At 54.6% G+C, this 11,282-nt stretch overlaps 1 protein-coding gene across 1 annotated transcript; it reads left to right on the top strand.

Moving 5' to 3' along the window:
• Window positions 1–3,856: 3,856 nt before the first annotated feature.
• Window positions 3,857–11,253, top strand: LOC128271275 (uncharacterized). Its single transcript, XM_053008732.1, has 8 exons — window positions 3,857–3,952; window positions 4,095–6,092; window positions 6,174–8,011; window positions 8,112–8,491; window positions 8,560–9,545; window positions 9,607–9,804; window positions 9,877–10,020; window positions 11,010–11,253. Exons 1-8 carry the CDS (start codon window positions 3,857–3,859, stop codon window positions 11,187–11,189), a joined length of 5,820 nt encoding a protein of 1,939 aa, XP_052864692.1. The 3' UTR covers window positions 11,190–11,253.
• The last annotated feature ends 29 nt before the right edge of the window (window positions 11,254–11,282 follow it).

Genomic DNA, 11,282 nt, shown 5'->3' with positions numbered 1-11,282 from the left:
CTCCTGCCAAGAAGAAAGGATCGTGTACGCTCTAGTGAAGGTCTGTTCGTGGTGAACCTATTAAAGTGTGAATTTGATGGGCAATGTGCGTCAAACGTGGCGTTAAATGTCCCCCCTGGTGGTATTCTTCCCATTGGAAATGTTCAAGCCGGGCGGCAAATGTCGGGAACATGACAAAGTGTCCGTCGGGGCATAACACACACTTCCGGGTCGTGGACACTCTCTCCGATCTCGGGTTGCGATCGCGCTCCACATTTCATTTGCCAACTTGTCATGCTGTTCTTCTTGTCGGCTTATGTTTATCGTACCAATCGGATTGGTGTACTTGAGAACACAAGAAACGTAGTGACGAGATGTTAATCCCTCGATCGAGCTGACTCACACAAAGCCGTCGATCGCGGTCGAAAGACGCAAAGTCGTGAACTTCTCGGCGGTCATGATCGCGCACAGTTTGCGATGCGCCATGTTTCGGGTGATAAATAGCACGTTAGTCATCGTGACAAGTTGAAGAAGAGGTTATTGTAAAAGTGTGATGTTCTTCAAAGTCGCCGTCGCCACTGTACACTTTTCTGTTGGAAAGCGAGATAGGCCGACCGTCCTGAAACCGAAGTGAACCCGTGCCGTGGCCAAACCATCTCCACGCCCGGTCTGCCTGATGTTGGGAGATTATTTTTAAATATGCAGCTCAACCGGCACAGCTCGGCTGCAGTTCGGCGGCGCCCGTAAGAGTGGCGCGGATCGACTTTCGCCGACGCCAAGTTCCGGATGGTAATTTTGTGTAGTGCCTGTCGCCGGCAACCTACTCGCGCTCCCGATGTGCAAACTTTTCCACCACGGCACGTGCAGACTCACGAGAGCTTGCATTTTCCTGGAGCGCAGCGCCAGAAGCCGAAGGGAACAGCTGCCGCGGCGCGCGATGACATCAAATTATATTAATATTGAGCGGAAACGGTGGCCTGTCACGCTCGCATTTGAGTAATTGGTTGATCGTCTTAGCGGAGCAGCATGGGCTGGGCCAGAAAGGAGAAAATTTGTTTACTCTGCAGGCTGTTCACCTCTTTCGCACCACATCGCAGGATGTGACAGATTTGCCGTGATGAAAATGGTGGCCAGACAGACTGCACAGTAAGACGTCTGGCATGAAAGCAAAAGCAACCATTGGCAAAGGCACTATGGGGAAAGGGCAGTCATAAGACGACCTAAAAGCGATCATTGGAAAGATAATAGATCTTTGTTTGATATGAAAATTGTGAGGCAGTTAACTTGTTAGGAAGCAGATAGTATCGATATGAGTTTGGATGGAAAAGTAAACTAATTACTAATGAATAATTTAGTGTTTCTAAAGTAAAATGTTGAGTTTTATCAAAGCAAAAAAGGAGGTTAAAAAAGTCTTCCAGGGATTCTTCCAAAAACCATTTATGTCCGCCTCCCCAATACCAATTCCCCATAATGCACTGGATCGTGTGAGCGCTCGTAATAATCTAAGCAAGCATGAAGAGCGATGATTTTTTACGTACATCTTTTGTACCAATTATTTTTATAGTAAAATTCTGTTTTCTGTTGAGTTATGAGTTATGATAATTTTACGGGGGATTTTGATATGCTTTCTTCGCAGGGCTGCCAGGTATATGGCAAGCGAAAACGACGTTAAGCCCCTGCTTCAGTTATGGAGAACATAAATTTGAACCCAACCGTCAACATCTAATTCTGATTTGATTCGGCTGCACCGTCCTTTCACCGTGGCGATGCATTTGCTTCGCGCCGTGAATATGGTTGGATTTAATTGCCTCGATGAGTTACAGCAGCTACACGCTACACGGACCGGAATCTCAGTTCGGAGACATTTGAGAAAAACGATGATTCTGTCAGCACGGGGTACTGTGCACTTCCGTTGCCGGGTGTTTCCGGCGTTTCCACTCGTTTTTGTGTCCGCTCGGAAGCACAGAAATCTAGCTCCACTTAACTCGTTACATTTTACGGCCCCGTCAACGACGGCACGGGGCGTTAGAGAAGCGGACGCCGATAATGAGCTGCAGGAAGCGAAGCAAAACGTTCCTCCTTCGCTGGAGGTCCCATCTCGGTTGAAGAAAATGGCCTCTAATTACACATCCTACCTTCAGTCAGTGTCGAATAATTGAAGGGCACCGTAGTGGGACAGATTAATAGAGTTCCCGCTGGACCCGGTGGATTGGCGCTAACAGCCAACAGCGATGGTCACGATGCAACTAATGGAATCTGTTTGCCACGCGGAAGCGCCAGGCGGAGAAATACCAAACAAACTTGCCATTCAGCTGTAGGCGATGGAACACAGTTTACATCTTCTCGCCCTGGGGCCCTCTAAGCTCGGTTCAAGCAATTGAGAAATTCCATTCGGTCTATTTTAAACCAACAACTTGGCTTCTCCGTCACAGTCCCGAAATAACGCTAGACACACGGGTTAGAGTACATCCATTGACACACAGGCGGGCCACGGATCGTGCTCATTGCTTCTCGGTGCAGTCCAGAAACCGCCAGGCTCCGGCGGCCTGGCGTGCTGATCGTGCCCTAATGCTACATCGGTGTTTACCATCTTAACGACCTCAACTGTACGTTCGAGGAGGTGGCCGATGTTTATACCAAGGTCCACCGCTCGGGTTTGCGACGGGTCATGCTTCGCGTTACGAAGATTCGCGCAATTACCCGACCCGTGTGTTTGTTTATCCCCGTGGCCATGAGAGGGAAATATCGTTCACCTAACACCTTCTTTGGTTTGGATAAATAAATCATAGTCCGAGTTTCGTGGCTTTTGGCCACTAAATCCCTTGGTGGGTTAGGGCCGAAAAAAGGTTTTGGAATTTCCTCGTCAAACAAGGAAGACATCGGAAGACAAGCGGAATAAAGAACTGGAACTTGAAGCAACGAAGACCCACCACCCAAAGGGAAATCCGTGTATGGGATTCGTTTTTATAATTTAACACTGTCATTGCATCCGTTACTGGTGTCGTCGTCGGATCCGATTGCAGGGTGGCCGGCTTGTTTGTTGATGGACTACGTAGCGAGGGAGGGAATGGGTCCCTCGACGGATACGCGCTCCATCGGGCCGCCGGCATGTGACACTTCGTTTACGCCGTCTGGGGAATCTTCTTCTCTGGCTTAGGGCGGTTTTTTTGTGCGGCCTCTACTCGGTCTCGGTTTGAGTTCGCCGCGCTTTCCCGGATCCCGTGACTGGACTGGAGCATGATGATTCAGGATGTGGTGCGATTTCGATCTCGAAGGAAAACTCTCCGGCCATAAATCAATGCTGGCCGCGCGGTGGTTGTGGAGTGCAAAAACGCTGCCACAGGGACTAACGCGAGTGGCCTTTGGCAACCAAACAAAGGCCAAACCCCGTCGTTTTAGCTTAACATTCCATGCAGCGCGCCATGGTTTGGGCTGCGAATGTGAGTTCAGTGCGTCAAAGGGTAATGAAGGTTAAATTATTAGTCAGTTTGCTCCGTACCACACGCCGGGCCATCCTTCCGAGGATCTTCACACGGACGGACGGGAGGCGGATGATTTGTGGTGTGGCCAACCGTAGTGAGCATCACTCAGCCAATCTCTGCTTATCTTTTCCTCTCTACAGCACCATCAGTAACCGGCACATACACCATACTGGCCGCGGCGATTGCTGTTCCAAATTGACGCCATATCGCCGGACGGACGCCTCGGACGCTGCTCAATCACGATCTCATCTCGCGCTCAAGTCTCAAGTGGACGGGGACCTCCCTTGGGTGGATGGGTTCGGCGTGAGTGCTTGGCGGGCTTAATAGAATAATGCACCGCCCTGATTCGCGGTCCGAGAGGGACTCCTGCCTGGGCCAGCGGATTCGCGTGTAATATGACCAATCCATCTAATGGCGGTGCATCCAAAGTGCTCGTGAATGCTAGTGCTGGAAGCAAGGGAGCAGCCGGTGGAAAGAAGAAATCTTTGCAGGTAAAAGTGACCCCGAGAGGAGGTCTTCCCCGATACAAATCGTTCCATAATGTGCTCCGGCACCCCTCCGGCTCCGGTTACTCGGTGGCTCGATCTATCTTTAACGCACTCGAAATGCGCCATTGCGGCATTTTATTTTTAGTCCAAAAATGTTCCCGATTCCCGTTCGTCAGCCCCGGGCGGACCGTCAGCGCCAGCAGCAGCATCATCGTCAACCACAACGTCCTCTGCCGGTGGCGGCTTTCAGTCGTTCTTCCGCTGGTTCCGTCGCGATGAGTCACGGGCGCTCGCTCGTAGCACCAGCGGATCCGAAGTCACACCGGAACTGCTTGACAGGCGCGTTCCTTGCCGGCAACGACAGCCACAGCCTCAGAGTCCGTCCTCAGCGACCCGACCAGGAGCGGCGACTCCGGTCGCTGTAAGCAACGTGAGCCGCGAGACGTCAGTAACGAGCAATGGTACGCACAGTTCTTCGCCCAGCCCGGGGCCAGTGATCGACTGTAACAACCTTTCGAAAAGTTCGAGCTGCGACAGCATTCTCAGTACCGCCACGAACGGCTTTGCGTTCGTGCCACCGAATTGCTACGAAGCGGTGCTGGCCGGTGCTCGCGTCCGGGAGCCACGCACGATCCAACCGGGACCGTACACGGACAGCTACAAACGGCGCTGCTGGCAGCGCGATTGTGCCCGAGAGCTCGATCGAAAGAACGAGCTGACGCTGCGCAAAAAGTATCGCCTCTTTGGCAGTTTGCGCGACAGTCCCAAAGCCACAGATCAGCAGGACGCCACACTTACGCGCGCCAATCAGCGGGCGGTCTACGCGGACCTTAGTCTGCCGACCGGTTGCAGCAAGGTCACCGGGGCGGCACCGACGGCCTGTGAACGGAGTGACGCAACGGACGACGAGCCGCACGTCGGTGATCCCAACTTCCGGCGACATCGGCGTACGGTAAGTGACAGCTCGAAGGATCGACGAGCGGGTGCGTACGTGCACGTGAAGGGAAAGAGGAAAGCACCCCCACCGCCCCCTCTGACCCTGGACCCGCACGGTAGCGGTACGCTGACCCGATCGTCCACGTCGACGAACTACTACGGCGGAACCCTGTCGCCCGGATCGACACTCTCGCGTAAAAAACGACCCGCACCGGCACCACCGTTGGCGTCGTCGCCAACGCTCAACGAAGCATCGTCGAGTACGAGTCTGCTGGAGGACCGGGAGATCAAGGCGATCATCGAAGGACGACCACTTCCTGCCCGGACACCGCTTGGCGACCCGGACCCGATCATCATGCCGTTCATACGACCACTGTCGCCACTGCCCCCGGTCTCCGAGGAGCGCGCGCCACCCGGCGGACTGACGGAGGAGCAGAAGCAACAGTTGATCGACAATATCCGCCGGGTTCAGGCGGTTCCCGGGCCACCGCGGCGAGATGCATGCGACGATGTGATGAAGATGGAGGAACAGTTTAGCCGTACGAACGGAACTCGGTCGCCGATCCACGACTACCTGTACGCGGAAGCGATCGCCAGCTCCCGAGGGCCAGCGCCGGCGCCAACGACAGCGGCCGCTACACCTACTTCACCGATCTCACCGAGACCGTGGTATAAGCGTCCCATCTCGGGCATGCGGCATCAGGAAAGTTCGCTGCCCTTTAAGCGTGACATCATTCTGAAAACGATCGACAAGCGGAAGCACTCCTCGAAGGGGGACTCTGGTGACGCTGACCTGCCGGAGGTTGGCTACTGCCGGAACTCGCTGGTCGCTACCGGGTTGATCGAAGGCGGAGGAGGTTCGCCTTCGTCTTCGCTCGGCGGAGGAGGAAAGTTTAATCTGTTTTCTCGAATCACCGAAAAGTCGGACGACACGAAGCGACGGGAACGGGACGCGGAAAAGCGCCGATCCGCCATCGGCATTCCGAGCATCAGCGAGCTGGATCGGGAAGCGGCCGAGATTATACACAACGAAAGCTATCGAAGCGGAGCCGGGGCCACCGAGAAGCCGCAGTCGACCAAGGAACTGATATCAAAGTTTGAGGCAACGATCGTGCCGACAGTCGGCAAGGTAACGGTCAGCAGTACGTTCGTGGCGCGGCGAGACTTCTTTGGTGTGGTGGAACCACAGAAGGTAGTGGCGCCGGCGGTCGATACAACATCCTCAACCAGTTCCTCGCCTCCGGACACAACGGTTTCTACCTCAGTTCCGGTGGGCAACACGGCGAAGGACACGAAGAAATCTTCGCCTTTACCGACCGTGGCGCCCCAAGTTACTGGCCCGAAGAACGAGCTCTCGAAAACGGGAAGCGATAAGAACCTGCTGGGTCTGTGGATGTGCCCGTACTGTACACTGGAGAACCCGAACTGGCGCATCATTTGTGAGGCCTGCGAGCGGATTAAGCCGTACGACAGTAAGCTAAGCATCCTCGAAGAACCACCGCTACACCCGAACCATCCCCTAAGGCGTCCGATTCCCGATGCGCACCGCGCGAAGCCCCAGGTAAGCGGTGAGACTGGGCCCACCACGACGACGACGACGGGTGGGGACGCATGGGACAAGAAGACGGAACAGGTGCTGAAGTACTTTATGCCAAAACCATCGCCAGGGCCGGCGACGAACGGTACGCTGCTGGTCGGTGTGGCCAACGCTGGAGATGATCGAGCCGCGGTCCTGGTGCCGCCGCCACAGAGAAAGACACCCTTTGGCCAAACGAAACTGCTGGCCTCGCCGAAGATGGGCATCAAGAGTTTGATGAGCCGTGCCGTCGGTGGACAGGGCGACACGGCGGCGGCCGGCACATCGTTCCGTAATTTCAACGCCATCCCCGAAGCCTATCAGAATGGCACCGGCGGCAGCAACAAATTTGACGATCAGAAGCTTAAGGAGAGCAAACCGATGGAACGGGACATGGGAAGCGTTGCTCCGCTGGCTTCACCAGAACCAACGGAGGACGGCGGTGCAGTGACCGTAAGCAATCATCGGATGAACATCGAAGAGATACGGAACGCCCGGATAGCGCGGTTCGGAGTGGCTCCGGACACGGACCGTGGCACTGCCAAACCGAAGGAGCAGCAAGACCAGGAAGATCTCGAAAAGGAAAAAGAACGTCTACGGGAGATGATCCGCGCGATGAACGCGAAGGCTCTGGCGGAGAAGTATCCCGTGGTTCAAAAGCCACCGGTAGCGGCCAACACGAGCACGGGTGGCAGCGCCAACACCAGCACCACCAGCACCATGAAACGAGACTCTCCGTTGGTGCAGCGCAAGAATGGACTGACCTCCGGAATACCGATCAGCACGAAGAGCCTGAGTCCACTACCGCGGCGTAAGGGCGAAAGTCCTCTATTGGCACGCAAATCACCGGCTACCTCGGGCGCTATCGAGGACCCGGGGACGAAAAAGGAACCCCTGACTGTGAGGGAACTGGCACCGGGGTTGTCTCCCAACACCGGGGCAATCCGGAAAACATCATTCCCGAGACTGGGCCCGGAGCCAATCGAGCACACTGAGGGTAAGATCATGAACCAGGACCAGCGAGCTGCTCCGTTCGGAACGATTCCGGAAACGGTGGCCGAACTTAGTCAACCGCCGCCACCGCCGCCAGCAACCTTCGCCGCCGGTGGACCTTCGTTGGTGCTGACGAACGACATTCAGGGAATTCACTACGAGCCGATGGATGAGCAGCAGTACACACGCAGTACCACGCACCAGCAGCGAGTGGGCGAGAGTGCGATTCCGCTGTCCCCGCGGTTACAGGATCGCCACCGGAAGTCACTGCTCGAGAAGCAACAACAGCACGACGAACGCGTCCGACTGATATCGGATCAGTTGCGATCGCAACAGGGCGTCGAACGGTTCCGCAGTACCCTAGCTCTGGCCGGGTACCCGGGCAGCAACATGGGCCGCACGGGTACGCTAGCACTGAACAAGCTGCTCCGCAATCTAGAGCAGGCCATCGGTGACGGTGCCCACGATCGAGCGGCCGAGCTGGCGATGGATTTGGCAAAGATGAAGGTCTCACTTTCCGTCACTCGCCAGTCTCCGCAGGGCGCCGGGTCGGAACGGCCAGGCTCAAGCGGTTCCAACGGCAGTCTGACTGATGTTAGGTAAGCAGTAGCATGTAATGTGAGCATGTAACGGTCCCTGATCGGTTATTCGTTGCAGTCTGAACGTCTACATCGACGATAAGATGTCTCACAAGGGACCGCTGCGCATGAAGATGGCCGCCTTCGGTACCTTGGGGCAGCTAAAGCAGAAGCTCTGCAACGACTATCAGCTACCGGTGGCGGTGCAGCGTTGGCGCTGGGACGATCGTCCGCTGGAGGAGGATGCCAAAACTCTGTTTGATTACGGGATTCAGACGAACGATCAGACTCTGCACGTTTACCTGGTTCAACCGGCGCCCACCGGTGGACAAGCGATTGTCGATCGACAAGCAATGCCGCAGCAAACTTTCAGCAGAGCCGAAGCAAAACTGCTGTCCGTGTCTTCCGAGTCATCCGACGGAGAGCATTCGGATACGCAGAATGACGATACGGTTCTGGGTAAGCGTCCGCGCACGGAGTATGCCACACGCCGAGCGATCTGTAATGGTTCTTGTCTGTCTTTGTAGGTGCCGCCGCGTTACCGGTGGCCGCACCCAGGGGTAAACTGAAACCAGAACCAATTCTAGAGGAACCAGCCAGTCAAGAAGGATGGGTGTGTCCGATGTGTACACTGATCAACGAACCTCAGCGGCCTGGTTGCGCCGCCTGTTCCGGGGCCCGACCGTCAGCCAGAAGAGTGCAACCGTCCATCACAGTCACGCCGGAAGATTTGAAACGATTTCTGGACGAACAACCACCACTCGGTCCCGGTCGAGTCCAAACGACGACGACGACTACGACGGTTCAGCTGCGAAATCCTCCGCCAGAAACGCGCAACGATCTTAATCGAATCTCGGCGAACCGCAAGTCGTCTGAGATTTTCAACATTCTGCTGGACGAAAGTAAAGCGGTGTCCGCGCAGCCGGGTGCGCTACCTAGCCCTGCGCCAGTTCCGAAACCTCGCACCACCACCACGCCCGGGGATCTCGTACGTCCGGTGCACATCCAGGTGCCGGAGCAGAGCCGAATCGTGATGACGGCTTTCACGTCGCACCGCAGCCCAAACATTACGCGCAGCCAGTACCGGGGGGTGGATAACTTTAATCCCAACTCGAGCGGACTCAGCAAACCGGAACGACCGATCATCAGCACGGCCAGTCCGATCGTGCGGGCGGTGCTACTGAAGCAGAGCCACGCAGAGCGGACGCAGTCCGCCGTGAATGTGCGCTTCGGGCGCAATGGGCTCGCACTGCCAGAGGACGGCACGGAAGTGTTGCCCAACCACTACACGGAACTGGTGAACCTCGACAATGCCGATCTGATCGCGAACATCGAACCGTTCGAGTGTCCGATCTGCTTCGGAGCGTTCCAGCCGTACGAGGGTATCGTGCTGCGGGATTGTCTGCATTCGTTCTGCAAGCAGTGCCTGATCAGCACCATCCAGTACGGCGAGGATGCGGAAATACGCTGCCCGTACAGTGATACCGTGTACAGCTGTGAGAGTGTGATACAGGTGCGTGTATCGTACGATCATCGGGAATTTCGAATGTTAATGAATGGCTCTTACTTGGCAGCAACGGGAAATCAAAGCGCTGGTCAGCAAGGAACTGTACGAGGCGCATCTGGCCAAATCGATCCAGCAAGCGGAAAGCACGATCGACAACACGTTTCACTGCCGAACGCCCAACTGTCGCGGTTGGTGCATCTTCGAAGACAACGTAAACCAGTTCAAGTGTCCAGTTTGCACGATCGTCAACTGTTTAACTTGTCGGGTAAGCAAAGCTAATTGAACCGTTGACCGCTCCGCTTCTTTAAACGGCTCCGGCGCACAATTCTTCACACAGGTCATACACGATGGACTCGACTGTAAGCAGTACCAGGACCGAATGAACAGTGACTGTGATACTAACTTAGAAGCAAGACGCACCAAAGCGATGCTGCAGGAGATGGTCGAGAAGGGAGATGCCCTGAACTGCCCAACCTGTCAGGTACAACGGAGCTTTTGTTTTGAATAATCAACTGTCACTTTCCGGAATATACTCGTACTAAGCGGTTTGCACATTTTTTGCATGTTTGGTGTTCAACGTTCGAGATCAAAGTAGCTTGATTTAGTTGCGGTGAAAAATTGCAACCTTTACCACTCTTACGGCGGCCATTGGACAACTGTTGGCGTGAGAAACTGGAGGATGTCGGCGTTGCCTGTTAAGCCCTCAGGTTCGAAGAATGTACCACAAACCAGTTACGACGAGCTGCTAGAGCTGGAAAATTACGTCTTGGTTGCCAACAAAGAACCGATCGAGTGTCCGATCTGCTTCGGATCGGTCCAGCCGTACGAGGGTATCGTGCTGCGGGATTGTCTGCATTCGTTCTGTAGCGAGTGCCTCGTCGACACCATCCAACACAGCGACGATGTGGAAATACGCTGCCCGTATCGGGATAACGTGTACAGCTGTGAAAGTGTCTTGCAGGTACGGAAGGATCAGTAGGCAGCGACTTAAAGTGTCTAATCAATTGTAATCATATCGTCTATTCATGCTTTCCAGCAACGGGAAATCAAAGCTCTGGTGAGCAAGGAAGTGTACGAGGCGCATCTGGCCAAATCGATTCAGGTGGCGGAAGCCTCGATCGGCAACACGTTTCACTGCCGAAAGCCAAACTGTCGCGGTTGGTGCATCTTGGAAGGCACCGTAGACCAGTTCAAGTGTCCAGTTTGCACGAAAGTTAATTGTGTAGCTTGTCGGGTACGCACCATCGACCGTGTTGGTTGACCATTTTTCAACGTTTTATTGTACGTTTCGTTGTTTCACATAGACAATACACGAACCGAATATGGCAAAGAACGACAAAACCAGCGAAGCAATGCTGCAGCGGATGGTCGAGACGGGTGTTGCTATGAGATGTCCAACCTGTAAGGTAATGATTCATCCCATCATTTATTTGTATGACGTTCTATATCATAACGCCTTCCGCACTGTAGATTGTGGTAACGAAGATTTCTGGTTGTGACGGGATCACGTGCACCATGTGCAAAACCGAGATATGCTGGGCAACGCGTGGACCGCGCTGGGGACCAGCCGGCAAAGGCGACACTAGTGGCGGTTGCCGCTGCGGCTTTGATGGAATCAAGTGCACCCCACAGTGTAAGAACTGCCATTGATGTTATGCAAAAATATCAATATTTCAGTTACAACGAAAAGAATTTATGTTACACTGACCGATAATCAGTAGTTGTTTTGTATTGTTTATTTGT

This window comes from Anopheles cruzii, chromosome 3 (genome assembly GCF_943734635.1).
Source record: "Anopheles cruzii chromosome 3, idAnoCruzAS_RS32_06, whole genome shotgun sequence".
Classification (NCBI taxonomy): domain Eukaryota; kingdom Metazoa; phylum Arthropoda; class Insecta; order Diptera; family Culicidae; genus Anopheles; species Anopheles cruzii.
Note: the sequence above shows the minus strand (reverse complement) of the source record. Positions and strands in the feature narration are given on the sequence as shown.

Bases quoted from the DNA above. Each gene is read 5' to 3' on its own strand.
- LOC128271275 (XM_053008732.1), top strand. From the start codon at position 3,857: ATGACCAATCCATCTAATGGCGGTGCATCCAAAGTGCTCGTGAATGCT. The intron at 3,953-4,094 runs GTAAAAGTGACC...TTTTATTTTTAG, and splicing joins GAAAGAAGAAATCTTTGCAG to TCCAAAAATGTTCCCGATTC. The intron at 8,012-8,111 runs GCCAGGCTCAAG...TATTCGTTGCAG, and splicing joins CAGGGCGCCGGGTCGGAACG to TCTGAACGTCTACATCGACG.